Genomic DNA, 21,631 nt, shown 5'->3' with positions numbered 1-21,631 from the left:
TATTCCAAATGTGGTCTCGCCATAGATTTGTATAAGGGCATTATGGTAGCTGGAAGCTTATTTTCAGTCCCTTTCTTAATGATCCCTAACACAGAGTTCACTTTTTTTCATAGCTGCTGCACATTGGGTCAATATTTTTACTAAGCTGTCCACAGCTACCCCAAGGTCTCATTCCTGATCAGTCACTGCCAGTTCAGTCCCCACGAATGTATATGTTGAAATTAGGATTATTTGCACCAACATGCATCACTTTACACATGTTTACACTGAACTACATTTACTCCAGTTACAGGTATCTGAAGAAGTGTGCATGCACATGAAAGCTCATACCAAGAACAAACTTAGTTGGTCTCTAAGGTGCTACTGGAAGGAATTTTATGTTTATTTTTTATTTTTACATTTACTCCATTAATTCATTTTGGAGAGATCCTTTCAGAGGTCCTCCAATGGAAAAAAGGCTGTTGGTCAGTAGCAGGGCACCTGCTTTGTATGCAGAAGGTCCCAGGTTCAATCCCCACCATCTGCAGGTAGGCTGGAGGGAGAGACCACTGCCTGAAATCCTGGAGTGCTGCTGCCACTCAGTGTAGACAATGCTAAGCTAGGTGGTCCCCAAGGTCTGATTCAGTGTAATACAGACTCCTATGTTCCTACAATTGCTTTTTGTTTTAACCACCTTGGACAATTTGGTGGCATCAGCAAACCTGGCTACCTCACTGCTTACTCCTGACTCCAGGACACTTACAAACAAGTTCAGAAGCACAGGGCCCAATGTTGATCCTTGGAGAACCCCATTTCTTAATTTGTCCATTTACCTGTATTTCTACTCTGAGAGCCAGTGTGGTGTAGTGGTTAATTGTGATAGACTCGTAATCTGGTGAACCGGGTTTGTATCCCTGCTCCTCCATATGCAGCTGCGGGGTGACCTGGGGTAGTCACACTTCTTTGACGTATCTCAGCCCCACTCACCCCACAGAGTGTTTGTTGTGGGAGAGGAAGGGAAAGGAGAATGTCAGCCGCTTTGAGACTCCCTAGGGTAGTGATAAAGCAGGATGTCAAATCCAAACTCCTCTTCTTCTTCAACCAGTTATGATCCATAAGAGGATCTGTATCCTTATCTAAGGGGCCTTTGGTGAAGCACTTTACCAAAAATGTCAGTCTTCAAAGCCTGCTCTTCCTTATCCAGCCATTTCTGACTTTCAGGCAGCAGTATGCAGGAGAAGTGGAGTCTTCGCTATCCCTGGAGGCCTGGCACGTTTTTTGACCCAAGACCTTACACCAAAGAGCTCAGGTTGTGTTCACAGTTCTCCCTTTCACACATTTTACCCTCACAACAACAGTAAGTCAGGCTGAAAGGTACCAGCTGGCTCCAGGCCACTAAGTGAGCTTTAGGATACAGTGGGGATTTGAACTAGGGTCCAACTCCACTTCTTGGCTTCTGAGGGCAGCCGGGTTCACATTATTGCCTTAGAGCACAAAGGTGACCCATCCCTTCTCCCCCCCACCCCAGCTGTTCACATCAGCACAGCTTCATGTCAGCCAGATTCTTTTCTGCTGGAGTTCACAACAGGGAGGCACTGAGAAAGAGGAGGGAGAGCCTTTACCCTTCACGGAGATGTTCACACCTCGGCCAACAAGGGCTAAAGAACTCCAGTCTGGTTTGAGAAACAACAAAACAATCCCACTCCTGGGCCTCAGACAAGCTCTGTGCAGGTCTTTTCTTGAGGTATAATGTTCTGCACCTCCTCCATTGCAAACTTCCAAGGGTAAAGATGTGTTAAAAGAGGCGTACCTAGGCTTTCTTGTGCCCTTGGCAAGGAGACTGCGGACAGGGCGGGAAGGCTCCTAGCCACTCCAAGTCAGTGTGGAGAGATTTCTGCGCCCCCCTGAGCCTAGGGCGGGGGCGAACCTAACCAACCCCTAGGTACATGGATGTAGCCAAGATTTTTGTTGGGGGGGGGCAGGCCTTTTGTTGGGGATGGCAGAACCTGAGATTGCTACGTATTTGTACTGATTTTATTGATTTAGGGGCGCAGGGAGGGGCAGCTCCCCCCGTTGGCAACGCCCATGACCATACCTGTTAATAAACCAAATTTCTTGAAGACACTAGCCTCTGCTGTGCCTCGAGCCACGTAAAGGAAACATAAAGCAGCAGCAGCAGCAGCGACAGCAACGGGGGTGGGGCTCGTCCTGGGGCCGCTCTCTCGGAAAGAGGAGGAGCAGCGGCGTCGGCAGCAACAGGAGGCGGAGGAGAGGACCCGCCCAGGGCCACCTGAGACCAGAAGGTAGGCGGACAGGAAGGGGCGGCCGCCGGCGGGGAGCGAGAGAGAAGCAGGAAGTTTTGGGGAGCTCGCCGAGGACCGGGAAGCGCCTGCTTGGGGAAGCCACTCGACGGGGTCATGGTGAGCTTTCCCAGCGGAGAGGCTGCTCGGCCAGCCCCGCCGAGTTTGCTGCCTTCTCGCCGCCCCGTCCGGCGTGGACGGCGCCGCGCCTCGACGTGGCTCGGCCGGGGACGCGGAGCGGGCGCTTGGCGGCTCTCTTGGGCGCTTGTCCAGGGCGCAGGGGGAGCCGGGTGGCGGGGGCTGCCGTCCAGGGGAGGGCGTGGCGTGGCGTGGGCTTCCTTTCGAGGCCGGTGCCACGTCCCTTGACGAGGCCGGGGGTCCCAGGCTGGGCAGAGGGCGCCCCCAGCGCAGTCTCCCCCTCTGGCGCGCGCTCGGGGTTCACTCGGCTCTTGCGCGCCCTCCTTCCGTCCTCGGGCTCAGGGGCGCTGGGCAGGAGTGGTGGCGGCGGCGGCGCCCGGGTTTCGGAGGCACCGGGATGAGGCTCCGGCCCCCGCGGGAAACCTCTTTTGCGGGGCTTGGCGTTCTTCCCGGCCTCGTCTGGGCTGCTCGGGCGAATTGGGCTCCTCCTTCCGGGCTTCCTGCTCGAAACCTTTCCGGCCTTTGCAGACGCCCTCTAGAAACCAACAAGTGGCACTTTTGCAAGCTCGAGCAACAGTTCGAGGCTTTCCGCGGCAGGGGCTGCGAGGTCCCCGAGTCCCCGCCCGCTCTTTATCTTCCCAACAACCCTGTGAGGCAGGTTAGGCTGGGAGAGATGGAACTGGCCCGTGGCAGTGAGCGGATCTGAACACCGGCTCCCTGGACCCCAAGCCAACACTTGAACCGCTGCAGCCATATAGGAGCCAACTCCTAGGGGTGGTGGGGTCTTCCACATCCCAATCAATTATGCGGGGCAGGACTTACCTGCCCCCCCCTTTTTTATTCAAGTTGTCACCCTTGGCTGCAGCTTAGCAGTCTGTGGCAGGCACTGACAGAAGCCCATCGCTGCTGTATCCATGCTCAGAAACCTCTTAAGAGAGGAGAGTCCAGAGCCTGTCCCATCAGGGGTCATTTCTTACTGCTAGGATATTTCTCCTAACTGTTAATCTCATCACTGAAACTTTATTATGTTGCTCTTTTGTCCTCTGGATTCTTCATACACCAGGCCAGCATTCTTGAGTCATAAGCTGTCCAGGTGTCTGAAGTCAAATCCACGCTGTACAATTACAGCATATTCAATGCACATTTAAAGCACATGACTTCCTCCCAGAGAATCCTGGAAATGGTAGTTTCCTCCTCACAGAGCTGCCATTTCCAGCACCCTTTACAAACCGCAGCTCCCAGAATTATCTGGGGGAAGTCATGTGCTTTGAATATATAGTGTGAGGGTTTATCCACACTGGCCTTTCCTCCATGCAAGGTCTGTACTTTATAGCTTTCTGTCTGAGCACCCCCCTTTTTTTTGCCCCAGAGCTTTCAACACAAAACCCACTCTTTAAAGCTCACTTGGAGCAAATGGCAATCTGTAGAAAACCTGAATTGACATTTGCTCTGATTGAGTGCTAAAGAGCAAGATTTCACTGTGGCAAAAAAATAGAGAAAACATTCTGACATGGAGCATTTAAGTACAGACCTGTGCCTGGAAAGAGTGGGGCAAAAGGTAAGTGTGGATGAATCTGTTTCTAGACTACATTTCCTATCACCACCCAAGTTTGATGATGGGACCAATGGGAGTTGTAGTCCAAAACATCTGCAGAGCATCGTGTCGGGAGAGGCTGCCATGTTCAATTCCAGCTTCTCATTACTCTTGACCTGCACTGCTTACTCATTAGCTGTGTAGCAGTTTTTCTACATGGAAATAGCTTTTATTGCCTTTGTTATTGACTGTCATCACAACAGCTGTGTGAAGCCAGTGGGTTCCTTGTGCAATAGTGAGTGATAGCAGAGAGTGAGTGCTTATCCCATGACTTGGGTGTGAGCACTGGGCTTTGACCCCTCCTGGTGTAACCTCAGCCCTGTATCCCCTGAACTGTGCTGGGCCTTACACTGAGGGTGCATTTAGCTGCCTCAGGGTGACTGTAAATGGTGGTGGTATTTTCATTGCTTAGAGAAGCAAGCACAGGGTATAGCAGACCTGCCCTGGTCCAGACTTTCGGACTCCTGCTTTGCATTTCCTAGCAAACAGCTTCCAGGAATAGGTCTGAAGAAAAGGCAACTATTAATTCTAGCCCTGGCAGTGTGTGGGGTGTTTTACTCCAGTTTTGATGTCAGAGCTGCCAAAAGAATGTTCAAGGAAAAGCCCAGCTTCTTTGTTCTGTGGAATGTTGGATTTTGAAATGCTGGCTGTCCAGGAAAGCCACTTCTCACCCCTCAAGGGTCATCAGTTTAGATCAGTGGATCTAAAACTTTTCCGGCCACAGCCCCCTTGGTTCCACAAACTCACTCCCAATGCCCCTTACCCCTGTTGTTGGCATCCGTCTGTCTCTAGAGTCAAACCGTTTGAGAATGGCAACACCTGCTGTGGCTGCAGTGACTGGTAACCCATAACTGCTGCCTCCCATGTTGTTTCTGCTGTATTAGCAGAATACTCTGGGGTGCAGGCCTGGGCAATGTGTATGGAGGTCCTAGGCTGTCCAGACAAGACCCCTGTCTTGGCCTCACTGATGTGGTCCAAAGGAAAGCAGAGCAAGACATTTGGCACCAGCTTGACTGCAGGAGTTTTTGGAAGGAGGCATACGAGGTGCCATCCAACTGTCTTAGGGACTCTACTCCAAATTTGCCCACTACACATCACAAAAAAAATATTATTCAGAATGGAGGCTTGCACAACCCATGACCCCATAATAACATTCAAAACAATTAATTGCACATTTATTCAAAATTAGATTCCCTATGCCCTACCTTTAGCTGAATATATTACTGAATTTCTGTTATTGCTTGCTTATATTTGTGGTTCTGTAAAAATTGACCTCCGTTCAGACTCTAGCAGCTATAAGTAGAATGCCAGCTGAGCACAGAGGGCCCCTCCAAATTGTTTTGTTTGTTTTGGGGGGGGGGTGTACCATAAGATGCCATTGACACAATCATTGTGCATTAGTGGTGCATTTATCCTGAACCATGCACACGTCGTTCCGCTTCCCCAGTATTATTGTCTTATTGCTGTGTATCCTCATGCACTATAGACCAACAAAGGTGAGACCAAAAAAAGTACCGGTAAACCAGAGCATTTGTGGAATGAGGAGTTAAAGGATTTCAGCAGGAAGTTACAGGGCATGCACTGACCAGAAATGAAGCAGTGCGTCCAGCCTGAAACTGTTGGTAGACTCAAACCGTATTGAAAGTGGGACTCCTTATAACTGCCCCAATACCATCGTGAACACAGAGAATTATGAATGCAAATGGAAAAGTGCACCTGGAGCTGCCCAGCGACTATAATGCCTGAAGCCAAGGCTTTGAACCAGCCCTGCAGGAGTGTAAAAATTGTGGGAACGAGGAAACCTGGGTATAGTTTACAAGGTTAAGAATATGACTGTGAAAGAATTAAACCCAATAGTCCTTTGTTCCTTCGCAGCCAAATTAAAGTGTTAGAGCTTGCTTATGGAGTTCTGGTTACAAAGCCCTAAAACAAAGGGAATCAATCCTTTTTGCAAATGCATTCGGGAGTATACACAATTTTCTAGTAAGAAGGGGGGGAAATCACAGTTGTAGGTTTGGACACCCCTGTGGGGGGAAAGGAGCCCCGAGTCAAAGGGTTTGGTGCTTGGAGCCTCTTTGGGGCAGTGAGAGAAGAAAAACATTTCATGCCTTGGGGCATGGGAAGAGAAGACATGCCCCCCCCCAGACCCACAAACTGCCATTATGGCAACTTGGAGGTGAAAGACACCCCTAGTAAGATCACCCTTGCAACCTCTGGAACTGGAAGTGAGTCAGAGGAGAGCCCTGGCATGCGCAGGAAGTTAAGTACCCCTAACATCTAATCTAAGATCATGGCATCCATATTTCTCTGTGAAACTGAAGCTAAACTATATAAAATAAAATCCCACCATACCGAGTAGAAATCACTGGAATCTTCCAGCCCTTTAGAAACCTGTAACTTACGTGCTATTTTTTCCTGCAATAACCAACTTCCATATATTTTTATACCATAAGTATATAGACATATTTTTTTAGTCATTTCCACTGTTGTGCTGTGAAGATTCTGACAGCTGATAGCATCCATTTCAAAATTTCCTTGTGGCAAAATGTCTTTATGGTATATTTCCACATATTTAGAAAGGATAATAGAGGATAAATTTTAATATGTGTTTTTTTTTAAATTTTATATCTCCTGATAGATTTCATTCAAGAATACAGCAGCCTGTGGGCATTCCCACCAGAGACAGGAAAAGTCCCTTTATTCCCTTGCTACTTTTTTGAGGAGGGATACATTGCCTGCCAGTAAAAATGTTTCTAGGTTAGCCAACACTTTCATGGAGAAGGTCACATAGGCTAAAGCTTGGCATGAACTTAGGCTTGCAAGTGAGGTCAAAAATAATAATGTTTCCCCCCATCTATGTTTGAAACAAGAGGAAGAAAAAGCAAGTACAGTAGTAGGTCCTCTGTGTGTAAACAAAACAGAAATGCTACTGGGTGGCAGAAGCCAAAACTGCTCAGCATAACATAACAGAGTTTATTGCGTTAGCCATTTGGCCATAGCACATAGAAAAGAATCCAGGCAGAAACCTGCTGCAATTATACAAAAATGTGTTAGATACATTTGCAAAACAACAGACATAAAAACATGACAGATAAAACAAGATATGGTAAAAGCAGTAATAAGCCAAAACTGCTCAGCACCTGCATAGCCTCTGTCTTCTTCACTCAAAAGAATGCTGCGCCCAACCAGGTGGTGATATAATGAATGATGCCGAGTGGTAGCTGCAGCCCAAGATGGGAAGAGGCGGTAAAGGAACACCTAGCTACTTTAAATTAATTCAAATCAAATCTCTAATGAGCTGCAGCCAAGGGTACTAAAGTAACTGCAGGTGTAATCTCAGAGCCTGTGTCTATAATCATTGATAATTTGTGGAGAACAAGTGAGGTCCCTGTGGACTGGGGATGGGCAGATGTTTCCCCATCTTCAAAAGCGATAAAAGAAGAGGACCAGGCAACAACAGACTGGTCAGCTTATAACAGGAAAGATGCCAAGCAATCAGCTGGGTGGCAGGGAAGAAGACTGCTCCCCCTGTGCTGCCGTTAGAAGCCCAGGGACGACACTCTTGGCTGCACCAGCATTGCTGGGCTTCAGAGGTTAAAGCCTCTTGCCCTACACAAATGCAGAGTATGGGAAACAAACAAGATGAGAAACAAACAAGATGAATTGGAGCTTTTAATGTTGTTGTTTAGTCGTGTCCGACTCTTCGTGACCCCATGGACCAGAGCGTGCCAGGCACTCCTGTCTTCCATTGCCTCCCACAGTTTGGTCAGACTCATGTTGTTAGCTTCGAGAACACTGTCCAACCATCTTGTCCTCTGTCGTCCCCTTCTCCTTGTGCCCTCCATCTTTCCCAACATCAGGGTCTTTTCCAGGGAGTCTTCTCATGAGGTGGCCAAAGTATTGGAGCCTCAGCTTCAGGATCTGTCCTTCTAGTGAGCACTCAGGAGCTTTTAATACAGGGTGGCAAATATGACCTGGTAGGCATTGCTAAAACCTGGTGGGATGAGACTCATGACTGGAATGTAGGAATTGAGGGGTATAACCTGTTCAAAAGGAATAAGCCAAACAAGAAAGGAGGAGGAGTAGCATTGTATATAACGGATGTGTACACTTGGCCAAACTGCGAGAGGCAGTGAAGGATAGGCGTGCCTGGCGTACTCTGGTCCATGGGGTCACGAAGAGTCGGACACGACTGAACGACTGAACAACAACAACACACTTCTGAAGAAATCCATAACCTGGAGCATGAAAAGCAGATTGAGATTTATATGGGTAAAAATGGTAAGAGAGAGAAACAACAGTGACCTTACTGTGTGTGCCTGCTATAGACCACCAAGCCACACTGAAGACTTGGATGATGCCTTACTTGGAGCAGATTACCAAACATTCAAAAGGGAGAGATAGAGTAATCATGGGGGACTTCTACTTCCCTGATATCTGTTGGGACTCAAACTCTGCCAAGAGTGTACAGTCTTAAGAAATTCCTCCATTGCATCGCTGACAATTTCATTTCCCAGAAGGTGGAAGAACCAACAAGGGGCTCATCTATCTTGGACCTGGTCTTCACCAATAGGGAGGAGCTGATCGATGAAGTGGAAGTACTCGGAAACTGGGAAGGAAGTCATCGTGTTCTCCTGGGTTTCAGGAAAAAAGGGAAAACTGAGTGTAGTCGGAGACACACTCTGGACTTTAAAAAGGCCAATTTCAAAAAGCTGAAGGAACTACTGGTTATGATTTCATGGTCAGAAATACTCAAAGAGAAGGGAGTCCAAGAAGGATGGAAGTTTCTAAAAGGAGAAATATTGAAGGCCCAAATGCAGACAATACCAACAAGAAAGAAAGAAAAGTGGGAGGCATCTAAGGAGCTTACAGATGAGCTGGGAGTTAAGAAGGGCATGTATAAGAAATTGAAGAAAGGGGAAATCACAAAGGAGGAGTATACATGAGTAGCCAGCAGTTGCAGGGGGGAAATAAGGCTGGCTAAAGTTCAGAATGAGCTCAGGCTTGCTAGAGAGGTTAAAAATAATAATAAATGTTTCTTTGGCTATGTCTGAAGCAAGAGGAGGAACAAACAAGTGGTGGGTCCTCTGCATGGAGAAGACAGAGAAATGTGATTGGGTGACAGAGAAAATACCTACTTTGCCTTTGTCTTCACCCAAAAGGAAAGGGATGCCCAAACTGGTGATAACAGAATAAATGATGTAAGGAGGGAGATGCAGCCCAAGATAGGAAAAGAGGTAGTAAGGGAACACCTAGCCTGCATCCAGGCGTACTAGAGGAGCCCAGATGTAATTTCAGAGCCCTTGTCTATGATCTTTGCGAATTCTTGGAGAACAGGTGAGGTCCCTACAGACTGGAGGCAGGCAAAGGTTGTCCCCATCTTCGGAAGGGGGAAAATGGAAGACCCAGGTAACTACTGACCGGTGAGCTTTACATCGATACCAGGGAAGGTCCTGGAACAGTTGGTCTATGATCATTTAGAAAAAGATGCTGTGATTACTAAGACCCAGCATGGGTTTCTCAGAAATAAGTCATCAATCTGATTTCTCTCCCCCCCCCCCTTTTTGGATGTAATTACAAACTTGGTGGATCAGGGGAATGTTGTGGATGCAGTGTATCTTGATTTCAGTAAGACTTTTGACAAAGTCCCTCATGATACTCTTCCCAAGGCAGCTGGTAAAATGTGGGTTGAGCAAGGTAACCGTTAGGTGGATTTTTAGCTGGTTGCCTGACCGAACCCAAAGAGTTTCTCGTCATCCTGGGGGGGGAAAGTGAAAAGTGGGGTGCCGCAGTGTTCTGTACTGGGCCCGTTGATGTTCATTGTATTTATAAATCACTAGGATGAAGGAATTGAGGGGACGCTCATCGAATTTGCAGATGACACCAAACTGAGAGGGTAGCTAATGTCACAGAAGATAGAATCTGAATTCAAAATGACCTTAACAGATTGGAGAACAAGCTAACAAAATGAATTTCAGTAGGGACAAATGTAAGTTTCTGCACTTAGACAGGAAGAACCAGATGCACAAATATAGGAAGGGGGACATCTGGGTTACTAGCAGTACATGTGAAAAGGATCTAGGGGTCTTGGTGGACCACAAGCTTAACACGAGTCCACAGTGTGATGCAGCAGCAAAAAAAGCTAATTCTATTCTAGGCTGCATCAACAGAAGTCTAGTGTCCAGATCGAGTGAGGTAATAGTACCACTGTATTCTGCCTGGGTCAGACCACACCTGGAATACTGTGTCCAATTCCAGGCACCACAATTTAAGAAGGATGTTTTTTTAAATAACATTTTATTAATTTTCCAAAAATAACAACCAAAACATCATCAAGAAATTTTTTAATCAAGTTAGTCACAATTTAAGAAGGATGTTGACAAGCTGGAAGAGGAGGAGTCTGGAAACTAAGCCTTACGAGGACCTCTTGAAGGAGCTGGGTATGTTTAGCCTGGAAAAGTGGAGACTGAGAGGAGATATGACAGCCGTCCAGATATCTTAAGTATTGTCACATGGAAGGGGTAGCATACTTGCTTCCTCCTGCTCTGGAGCCTAGGACTCAAACCAATAGCTTCAAGTTACAAGAAAGGAGATTCCGACTAAACATTCGAAAAAACTTTCTGACCGTAAGAGCTGTTTTGCAGTGGAACGGACGGTCTCCCTCGGGAGGCTGTGGAGTCCCCTCCCTTGGAGGTTTTTAAACAGAGGTTGGATGGTCATCTGTCATGGATGCTTTAGCTGGATTCATGCACTGCAGGGGGTTGGACTAGATGACTCTAGGGGTCCCTTCCAACTATTTGATTCTATTATTCCCCACTAAAGCAACTCTGGTGCTGTGGATGAAGGAAACAACAGTCCAAAACATCTAGAGGGCCCCAGGGGGAGGGAGAGAGAGAGAGAGAGAGAGAGAGAGAGAGAGAGAGAGAGAGACCCTTCTCAGACCTTCTGGTCTAAGCTGTGCTTGTGATGCCAGGCTGTTGACTGCAGAGTGGCTCTGCTGGTTCTGGGGGATGCTTGGCATATTCTGCATTCTCAGTGGAATGTGTGTGTCACTTCTGCTGGGGACTTGCTCAAGACCTCTGGTGCCTTCCTGCACAGCATTCCTTGTTCTTTGCAGCAGCTTCTCCAGAAGCACTGACTTGGCAGCAGGCTCAGGTGCCAGGGGCAGGTAGGATGGAGCACTGTTTCAGCTTCTCCCTGCGAACATCCTTAGATGTGTCAGGACTGTGAGCTGGAATTCTTTGGTCTCTAGTTTCCAGGATTGGTTTCAGAAGATACAGAGTGGTTTCATGTGTTGCAGGTGGCTGATTGAAGCAGGGGTTTGCTGTCCTTAAGCTTTGGAGTTTTTGCTCTTTGCTATAGAATTCACCACAAAACCTGGCTGTCCCCAAGCATTCTTGCCTACCACCAGGAGCTACAACCTGTTTTTAAAAGACTTCAGGCCAGTGAGGTATGGAAATCAAATTGCAGTGACTCCATGACATCTGAAATAGAATTGGTTCTTATTTGTTTTATCTGACTTGTTACTAAATGGTTGCAGCCAATGTTAGCTGTACTCAGAGTAGGCCTATTGAAAGTAATGGACATGACTAAGCTTCAAGACTAAGCGGGTGGCGCTGTGGTCTAAACCACTGAGCCTAGGGCTTGCCGATCAGAAGGTCGGCGGTTTGAATCCCCACGATGGGGTGAGCTCCCATTCGGCCCCAGCTCTTGCCCAGCTAGCAGTTCGAAAGCACGTCATAGTGCAAGTAGATAAATAGGTACCGCTCCGGTGGGAAGGTAAATGACATTTCCATTCACTGCTCTGTTTTGCCAGAAGCGGCTTAGTCATACTGGCCACATGACCCGAAAGCTGTCTGTGGACAAACACCGTCTCTTTCAAGCGAGATGAGCACCGCAACCCCAGAGTCGTCCACAACTGGACCTAACGGTCACCTTTACTTTTACCTTTAAGTTTCATTAAGTTCTGTGCATCTACTATAACTTGGTGGGATACAGCCCAAAAGCAGGATACTGATGATTCAGTCCCACAACAAGTATATTGAAGGCAGCAATTACAGTTAGAAAAAATGAGCCTTAAATAATATAATACGCTTCTATTCCCTAAAATTGTTATTTTTTTTAAAAAAAGTGACACAATGATTAATAAGGTGGCATCCTGAGTACAGCTGCGATTTCCACTGTGATCATTACAGAGTCCGTCCTAACTGATAATTGGTTGTTCTTTTAGCCAGTGTGGTGGTGTGGTTAAGAGCGATAGACTCGTCATCTGGGGAACCGGGTTCGCGTCTCCGCTCCTCCACATGCAGCTGCTGGGTGACCTTGGGCTAGCTAGTCAAACTTCTCTGAAGTCTCTCAGCCCCACTCACCTCACAGTGTGTTTGTTGTGGGGGGGGGGGAAGGGAAAGGAGAATGTGAGCCACTTTGAGACTCCTTCGGGTAGTGATAAAGCAGGATATCAAATCCAAACTCTTCTTCTTCTTCTTCTTCTTCTTCTTCTTCAATAGTAATGAAATAAAATAGAATCAGTAATTACCCGGCTTCTGTTCAGTGGAGGCTGCCCATTGTATCTCGGCATTGTATCTTAGTTCAGAAGGCGTGTGTTGTGGTGTCCAGAAATTGTGGCTACGGTGACTGCACAGGAGCCAACTCCAGGGGGCTGTGGGTGCTTGGGCACCCACAGTAATATAATTGTGGGGGCTGGGCACCCACAGAGTCAATGAGCAAAAGCAGAGGGAGGCAGACAACCAGCCTCTGTGGCTCTGCCTCTGAGAAAGAAGCAGTTCAGCCCCACCCTCTGCAGCCAGCAAGTGAGGCACCCTTTTCCAGGGAGGTGGGGCTCAGATGCAGAGGCAGAATCGCTCTGCCTCCATGTCTGAGCCCCTCCCCATGGAAAAGGGTGCTGGCTGTGAGGAGGAGGAGGAGGAGGAGGAGGAGCCCCCCACCAAAAACACAATGCGGCATTGTGCATTGTTCATGTGACATCACACACACTTCGTGCACGTGTGTGTGTGCGCGATGTTGCACGTCCTCGTTATGGTGGCGGGCACCCACAATCCTGAGGGTGAGATGGCACCCCTGGTTGACTGCGGTCTCCACTTCTGGAGTTTGGTTGTCTTTGCTTTCTTATCACCAAGTTTGGTCATCTGACACTGATAATTTCTGAGGAAACAACTCTGTGGAAATCTTGAGTGAACATGGTGATACCGTGATTGCAACATCTATGTGAATAGGGATGACGAATGGTTTCTCTTCCTTGAGACAATTATTGTTAATCTGTTTGGCCTTGTCTAACACTCCTGGCATTTTAGTGAGGTTTTTAATAATGCTGAGTTACTCCTGTGCTTTAATTAATATGAATTGTACATAATATCGCATAATTAATATATAATAAAGTACTTCTTCACATAGCGCATAGTTAAACTATGGGATTTGCTCCCACAAGGTGCAGTAATGGCCACCAACCTGGATGGGTTTCCAAGAGGATTAGGCTAGTGATGGCTCCCAGTCACAATTGCTATGTTCTTCCCACTTTCAGAGGCCATGTTCCTCTGAATACTGGCCGCTGGGAACCACAAGTGGCTAGAGCGCTGTGGAAACCAGGTCCTGCTTCCAGGCTTTCCATTGGGGCATCTGGTTGAACACCTGAAAACAGGATGCTGGATTAGATGGGCCTTTGGCCTCACCCAGCACCCCAGCTCTTGGTTACTTTCTTATAATGTAGATATACGTTAAGGTTTTAACAATCTTAATGTCACAGCACCTGTATGATGCAAAAGGTTGCCCTCGAGGAAACGCAATGCTTGGGCTGAAGACAATGGTGGAGCAAGCCAATCAGGCACCTGGGGCAGCACACGTGCCCTGTGCCCAGGGGCGGGGCAAGCCGGGGCAGGATGCTCCGCGGGGCCTCCAGAGTCTGCCTGCCTCCTCCCACTCAGCCGCCCTACGGTTGAGAGGGAGGCGGTGGGCAGGCTGTTTGGGGCAGTGCAGAGTCTGCGGGCGCCCAAGCCACTACATCCCCGTGCCGCGCCGGTTTAGTGCAGCACGCGAGCGGGCAGCTCAGTTTGGGGGCGGCTTGTGGGCCGGTCAAACAATCTCTGTGGGCCGCTTCCGGCCCACGGGCCTTAGGTTGCTGACCCCTGCTCTGAAAGAATCACATTCACAACACACCCACACCCACCCACCCCCCACACACAGCCACATTGGATTGTGGGAGGTGACTGGATTAATTTGAGCTCTCTTCCTCTTTGATCTGTTGATCTGTTGGTTCTTGTTTTGCCCGTGCACAAGTAGCATTTGCATGAGCAGCTACTGTAGTGGCAAATTGTGTGCCCTGTTAAGAATAGGAGAAGAGCCTGGCTGGTGGAGCAGGCCAAAGGGGGCCCATCTAGTCCAGCATCCTGTTCTTGCACTGACCAGTCAGGTGGCCCACTGTGAAGACTGCAACCAGAACCTGAGTGCTACAGTAGTACTCTCTCCACTTCAGACTCCCAGGAACTGTCATTCTGCCTTGGACAGTGGAGGAAACACGTTGCCATCATGGCTAGTAGCTGTTGATACCCTTGTTGTTGTTGTTCAGTCGTGTCCGACTCTTCGTGACCCCATGGACCAGAGCACGCCAGGCACACCTATCTTTCACTGCCTCCCGCAGTTTGGCCAAACCCATGTTAGTAGCTTCGAGAACCCTTATCCTCCATTTATTTGTCTGGACCCCTTTTGAAGCCATATAAGGTGGTGGCCATCATTGCATTCTGCGTATTCTGTGAATAAGTGCTGCTGCTTCTTCTTTTTTGTCTGTTCTGGATCTTCCAATTTTCCATCTCATTAGATGATTTCTTTGGGTTCTAACAGAGTCTACTTTCTCCACACACTATGCATGATCTTATATGCCTCTGTCCTGTCCCCTGCCCCTTACTCACTTTTTTTTTAGTCCTAAACTAAAACTACTAAAATGTTGTTCCCTTTCCTCATTGAGCAGTTAAATTTGCTCCAGCCCCCTGATCATCTGGTTGCCCCTTTCTTCCCCTTACCCAATTCTACAATGTCCCTTTTGGGTGTGGCAACCAGAGCTGTTTACAGTATTCTAAGGGCAGTCACACCATAGATATGTATAAAGGCATTATGATATTGGCAGTTGTGGAACAGAGATGTTTTCTGAACAGGGGTCTAGGCAGTCAGCAGCTCCTTCACTCACAACCCCCTGGATCAACCTTGCACAGTCTGTCAATGCAGGCAGTGATGGCTACCAACCTAGGTAACTTAAAAATAGGATTGGACAAATTCATGGAGGAGAGGGCTATCGATGGGTACTAGCCAGGATGGCTCTGCTCTGCATCCACAGTTAGGAGGCAGTGATGCTTCTGAATACCTGTTGCTGGAAGCCACAGGAGGGGAGAGTTGCTCTTGTGCTCGGGTCCTGCTTGTGGGTTTCTCAAGTGCATCTGGTTGGTGCTGCACTAGGTGAGCCAATGATCTCATCTTGCATGCTCTTATGTTCTTAATTCTTATTAATTTTTTTGTGAGGATTGTGCAGAAGACCTTTCCCGTCCCATATTTGTTGGTGTGTGGGACGCTGGGGGCTCCATTTGGATTTTATTCTTCTAGTTGCCAACATCCATGGCTGACCCAGGTCTCCCATCCCTTCCTTCCTTCCTTCCTTCCTTCTCTTCCCTTCAGGAGGGTGGAAGTGCCCCCGGGATGGCAAGCGACAAGGTGAAGAACCTCCAGAATGAGGTGGAGGGTGTCAAGAACATCATGACGCAGAATGTGGAGCGTATGCTGGCAAGAGGAGAGAACCTGGACCACCTGCGCAACAAGACGGAGGACCTGGAAGCGACGGTAGGCTCTGAGCAGAGTCAAAGGGAGTGAGGTTTTCACAGGAGGTCACGAAGCTCCTTTCATTGAAGAGTGGGAGGACTTGCCTCATGACTCGGTAGAGAAGAGAAGAGTCCCCAAGCAGGCATTGGGGAAAGTGATGGTAGTTCCTAGAATCCCAAGGGTCATCTAGTTCAACCCCCTGCAATGCAGAAATCACAGTTAAAGAATCTCTGACAGGTGGCCATCCAATCTCTGTTTCAAAACCAATGAAGGAGAGTCCACCACCTTCCACTGTCAAGCAGCTCTTACCATGAGAAAGTTATTCCTAATGTTTAGTTAGAATCTCATTTCTTGTAATTTGGGCCCACTGGTCTGGGTCCTTCCTTCTGCACCAGCAGAAAACAATCTCACTCCATCTACCATAGGACCATAGCTGTCAACCTTTCCCTTTTTTGTGGGAAATTCCCTTATTATAGCATTGGGAAACAACAGGGAGGGTTGACAGCTACGTATATAGCAGTGGGGAACAGCAGGGAGGGTTGACAGCTATGCATGGGACAACCCCTTAAATATTTGAAGATGGTTATTCCTGGTTATTAGGGGGTTGGACTCTTGGTCTCTTCCAACTCCACAATGTTATGATTCGATTATCTCCCAATGTTCTCTTCTCCAGGCTAAACATACCCAACTCCCTTAACTGTTCCTCATAAGGTTGGGTTTCTAGACCCTTAATCATCTTGTTCACCCCCATCTGCACATGTTTCAGCTTGTCAATATAATTCTTAAACTGTGCTGTCAAGAACAGGACACAAAACTCCAAGTGAGATCTGACCAAGGCAGAGTAAAGTGGTACTCTTCCATTCCTGGGCAGACTCATGTTAGGCTTGTGTTCTACTAAGACCCCTAGATCCCTTTCGCATGTACTACTGGCCAGCCTGGTGTCCCCCATCTTACATTTGTACACCTGGTTATCTCTGCTTGTACCACATTTGCACGTTTCCATTGGAAAAAAAGATGTTTTCCAGTTAGAAACACAGACCTAGGCCGAAGGACAGGGAACCAAGTTTTGCTGAACTACAGCTCCCATAATCCCTGACCGTTGGCCATGTTGCTTCAGGATGATGGGAGGTGGCATCTGGAGGGCACAGACCCCCTGCCCTCAGCAAACTTGCTCTGAGCTTGAGAGCTTCTGCTCGAAGGGGAAGTTGCTCACAGATAGAGCAGGGGGGCTTTTTCAACATTGCTGGGGGTCTGGCAATAGTGCCATCAAAACCATAAGGTGTGACTTGGTATGATCCTCTGGTTTTCCACACAAGTTCAAGGATGTTGCAAGTGGCAAGCATGTTCTGACTCCATAGGTGTATTTAGACATGTGTTTGTAGCCCACTGTACAGCCAACGGAGGCATTCTTTGCCTTCACAGTGTTTTTGCTGCCAATTAAAACTCCTCCTCCTTATCCACGGATAACAGTGCCTCAATCCAACCACTGCTCAGAATTCAGAGCGGGCAAAATGTTTAGCTCCTTTGGCTTTCGAGTGTGATTTTCCCTGCAAGTAGCCTGCACACCTGTCCTGTTGGGATGGTGTCTTGCACCCAGCACATTTTCTTCCCAGCTGCTCTGAAAATAACATGCAGGTTTTCTCCATGGTGCGCAGTTGTTTTCTGCACTTCCAGGGGGGAGATATACATTATAAGAAAGGAGATTCCAAGACTCCCTGGGAAGGTGGTGCACTCGCCTTGGGCTCTTCCAAACCAAGATCTCCTCTGACTCCAAGTCAGAATATTATGGCATGTCATTTCTAGAGACAATTTGGTCTGCGTTAGCCCTGTGACCAGCCTATGGGTGCTGAGGCAGAGGGTGGGTGAGGGGCGAGGCCCAGCTCCTTTCAGGCAGCACACCAGAGGTCCTGTGTTTAAGGAGCATAAGTGGACAGGGTGGAGCTGTTTGTGGTGTGGCTGATTAATCCCTGAGCAGACCAGGAAGGCCCAACCACTCTCTGCCCTTTATTCTACCTTTGGTATTTACAACTTGCTAAGCTGTTTCCTGGAATGAGACAGAACAGTTGGCTGCACCACCTAAGACTAGCGCACAGGAATGTGCAAGTTCTTAGCTGGCTTTTGAATCTGTCACCTGGGTCTGGTGGCTGGAAAGCTGCTCAGCAGCCTTAATTGGGGCTACCTGATCGAAACAGTATTATTATTATTATTATTATTTCAATTTATTATCCAGCCCTTCATCAGTTGCTCCCAGGATGGGTAATACAACAGTAGAATAAAAATATTAACTATAAAATATTTACAGAATTCCAGAGACACTTTCAACACAGAGACACACTTGCTAATTATTATTTTATTGGGTTTTATATCCTGGTTCTCAGCACACACAAAAAGTGCTCTCAAACGCAGCTTACAAATATAAAGGCGGAGATTGCCTCAGGCTTACAACCCAAAAGGAAATAGGCCGAGGGGAGGGGGGAAAAGCACTAATCCTTCATTTTGGAGGTCTTGAGCAGCAGGAATGAAAAGAATTTGGAGCAGAGCCAAACATTTGCCGGTCTCTTCTTAGCAGAGCTGATGGAGACGTCCTGCAGTTCCATCATCTCTCTCGCAGCAGCCTGATGGAATGGCTGCTGTAGGTGGCCTGATGGAGCTGCAGAAGATGTAAACAGCACATAGATTACTGCCACACATTGTGTGTTGGGCTGCCTTTGATGACTGGAAACCGCAGCTAGGTGGCCAGTTTAATAACTGGGACTAGGCATTCTGAACACATCACAATGATTATAGCTTGGCTGCCAGTCCATTTCTGTGCCAAATTTCTAACTGCTGGGTTTGACCTATATTGGGACCCCAGTACCATGCTGGGGAACATTAGGAAAGGAACTGAAAATAAAATGCTGATAACTTGATGCAGTTATACATATCTGTTGTATAACTACACTTGGGCAAAAAAAATGAAAGGCACAAATACAGGATGGGTGACACCTGGCTTGAGAGCAGTACATGTGAAAAGGATCTAGGAGTCTTGGTAGACCACAAACTTGACATGAGTCAACAGTGTGATGCAGCAGCTAAAAAAGCCAATGCAATTCTGGGCTGCATCAATACTGTAGGAGTATAGCGTCTAGATCAAGGGAAGTAATAGTACCACTGTATTCCGCTCTGGTCAGACCTCACCTGGAATACTGTGTCCAGTTCTGGGCACCACAGTTCAAGAAGGATACTGACAAGCTGGAACGTGTCCAGAGGAGGGCAACCAAAACGGTCAAAGGCCTGGAAACGATGCCTTATGAGGAACTGCTTGGGGAGCTGGGTATGTTTAGCCTGGAGAAGAGAAGGTTAAGGGGTGATATGATAGCCATGTTCAAATATATCAAAGGATGTCATATAGAGGAGGGAGAAAGGTTGTTTTCTGCTGCTCCAGAGAAGCGGACCTGGGGCAATGGATCCAAACTACAAGAAAGAAGATTCCACCTAAACATTAGGAAGAACTTCCTGACAGTAAGAGCTGTTTGACAGTGGAATTTGCTGCCAAGGAGTGTGGTGGAGTCTCCTTCTTTGGAGGTCTTTAAGCGGAGGCTTGACAGCCATCTGTCAGGAATGCTTTGATGGTGTTTCCTGCTTGGCACGGGTTGGACTGGATGGCCCTTGTGGTCTCTTCCAACTCTAAGATTCTAACTGCATTTGGAATACTATGTTCACTTCTGGTTGCCTTGCAAGCAACTGATCTAGGGAATGGAGCAACTCCCCTGGGGGGAAAGGTTGCAGTGTTTGGGACTTAAGCTGAGCGAAAAGGGGACATGATAGAAATGTATAAATGATGCTTGGCATGGAGGAAGGTTGTCCTCCATCTCTCATAGCGCTATAAGTGGCATCTGGAGAGTGCTGCCGTTGTGGTCGAGTCCTGCTAGCGGGTTTCCCACCTAGTTGGCCACTATGAGAAAAGGATGCTGCACTCAATGGGCCACATGGCCTGATCCTGCAGGGCTCATCTCATGTTCTTAATTCTTGTTTGTTTTTTGTGAGGGCTGTGCAGAAGACCTTTCCCGTCTCATATTTGTTGGTGTGTGGCTGAGGGGGTCTCTCTCCTCCTGTGTTCAAATCTCTCTCTCTTTCTCTCTCTCCACTGTAGTCGGAACACTTCAAGACAACGTCACAGAAGGTGGCACGCAAGTACTGGTGGAAGAATGCCAAGATGATCATCATCATCTGCATCATTGTGGCCATCATCCTGATCTTGATCATTCTCTTTGCTACGGGCGTCATCCCAACCTAACTCTCTTCCTCCTGGCATTGGATCTTCTCGGCTCACTCCAACCCTGGCTCCTGCCTGCCACTGCTTTACTTAGGCATCAAAATTGCCACAAGGCCCTTGGCTGAGCACAGCCGTCAGGGGTCCTGGGCTGCTCCCTCAGAACACACACACGCTCTCCCCGCCCTAGCCTTCCTCACCAGCTCCTTCTCTTTAGCCTCAGGGCAATAAGAATCTCTGCCACCAGACCTTAAAAGCTTCCTTTCCACACTCCCTAAGTTTCCAAATTCACCTGGGACTCGTTGACCCCACCACTCCAGCCTCCAGATACTGGTGCCAACAATTCCTGCTGTCTGTGCCTGGCAGCTGCTAAGATTCCCTTCGTCTCTCCCGCTCCCTGGAGGGTTCCGATTCCCAAAGTGCCTTTAGCTACTCCTTCCCAAGCAGAGCTTTGACCACTGCCTCTTTTAGGGACCTGGTTGGGTCACTTCCATATTAATTAGGTGACAGTGTTGACAAACATTGCTTGAGGGGAGGGATCAGCGTTCCCTGTCGGCCAGAATGGGTTTTGGGAGCCCCAGAAGCCCTATGGGGGTGCTCCTTGTATAGAGGTTTTCTTGGTAATCAATGTTTGGGGTGGGCAAATGTCTGTATTCCCCTTTAAAAGCGGGGATGGGCATTGTGAAGAGGGTGTCCAGGCATTCAAGTCTCCCGTGAACACTTTGGAGAGGAGACGTTAGTCCATAAGTGGCTTTTAAAAAACCCCAAAACAATGAGGCAGGTTTGGTGGTTTTTTAAAGGTGCTCTAAATTTCTGCTTCATTCACTGTTGTGTATTTAGTTCCCTTTGACAGCCTTTGCCAATCCAGTACCCTCCAGATGTTTTAGGTTACAACTCCCATCACTACTGGGGCTGGTATGAGTTTGTAGTCCAAAACATCTGGAGAAAGCCCAGTTGGCCAAGGCTGCCTTAGACCTTGATCCTGAGACAGGCCTTACTCCCGGGGTGTGCCAACCTGAATGGCAGTGCATTTTGAGCCTGCCTCTCTTCCCCTGTTCCTCTGCCTGCCTGTGGCCTGCAGGCTTCTGCCTTTCCTGATCAAGTTCCTTGGATCTTTGCAGGGTCTCCGCTGTAGCTGATGGTTTTGTTTTTATTGGTTTCTCCCTGCATACACAGATTTGCTCACTGTAATAAATGTATTTATAAGTAATTGGCTAATACAGAAATCTGTTTAGAAGAAGCTTGCCTCTGTGACTCATTTCATAGCACTGTGGGGTGCACCTTGGGTCTAACAGAAAAGAAGAGGAAGCTGTGTAGGCCTGTAAGAAAAAAAAATGTGTGTGTGATTTTTGTTTGTGTATGTGTGAACTCGAAAAATTAGAATATCGTGGAAAGGTTCATTTCTTTCAGTAATTCAACTTAAAAGGTGAAACTAATATATGAGATAGACTCATGACATGCAAAGTGAGATATGTCAAGCCTTTATTTGTTATAATTGTGATGGTTATGGCGTACAGCTGATGAGAACCCCAAATTAACAATTTCAACTTT

The 21,631-nt window shown here is 47.8% G+C and overlaps 1 protein-coding gene across 2 annotated transcripts; it reads left to right on the top strand.

The window, feature by feature from the left end:
* The first annotated feature begins 2,250 nt into the window (after nt 1-2,250).
* On the top strand, nt 2,251-21,320 carry VAMP8 (vesicle associated membrane protein 8). 2 transcript variants are annotated; one of them, XM_033159071.1, is made up of 3 exons: nt 2,251-2,399; nt 15,688-15,849; nt 19,961-21,320. In XM_033159071.1, the coding sequence occupies exons 1-3, from the start codon at nt 2,397-2,399 to the stop codon at nt 20,102-20,104; spliced, it is 309 nt and encodes a 102-aa protein (XP_033014962.1). In that variant the 5' UTR covers nt 2,251-2,396; the 3' UTR covers nt 20,105-21,320. The 2 variants fall into 2 exon arrangements, with proteins under 2 accessions (XP_033014962.1, XP_033014963.1); XM_033159072.1 differs by having other exon boundaries at nt 2,263-2,282.
* Nucleotides 21,321-21,631: the final 311 nt, after the last annotated feature.

Source organism: Lacerta agilis, chromosome 8, assembly GCF_009819535.1.
Source record: "Lacerta agilis isolate rLacAgi1 chromosome 8, rLacAgi1.pri, whole genome shotgun sequence".
Lineage (NCBI taxonomy): Eukaryota > Metazoa > Chordata > Lepidosauria > Squamata > Lacertidae > Lacerta > Lacerta agilis.
Note: the sequence above shows the minus strand (reverse complement) of the source record. Positions and strands in the feature narration are given on the sequence as shown.

Excerpts from the sequence above, each read along its gene's own strand:
- VAMP8 (XM_033159071.1), top strand. Across the intron at positions 15,850-19,960 it reads CGGAGGACCTGGAAGCGACG|TCGGAACACTTCAAGACAAC; the intron begins GTAGGCTCTGAG and ends TCTCCACTGTAG.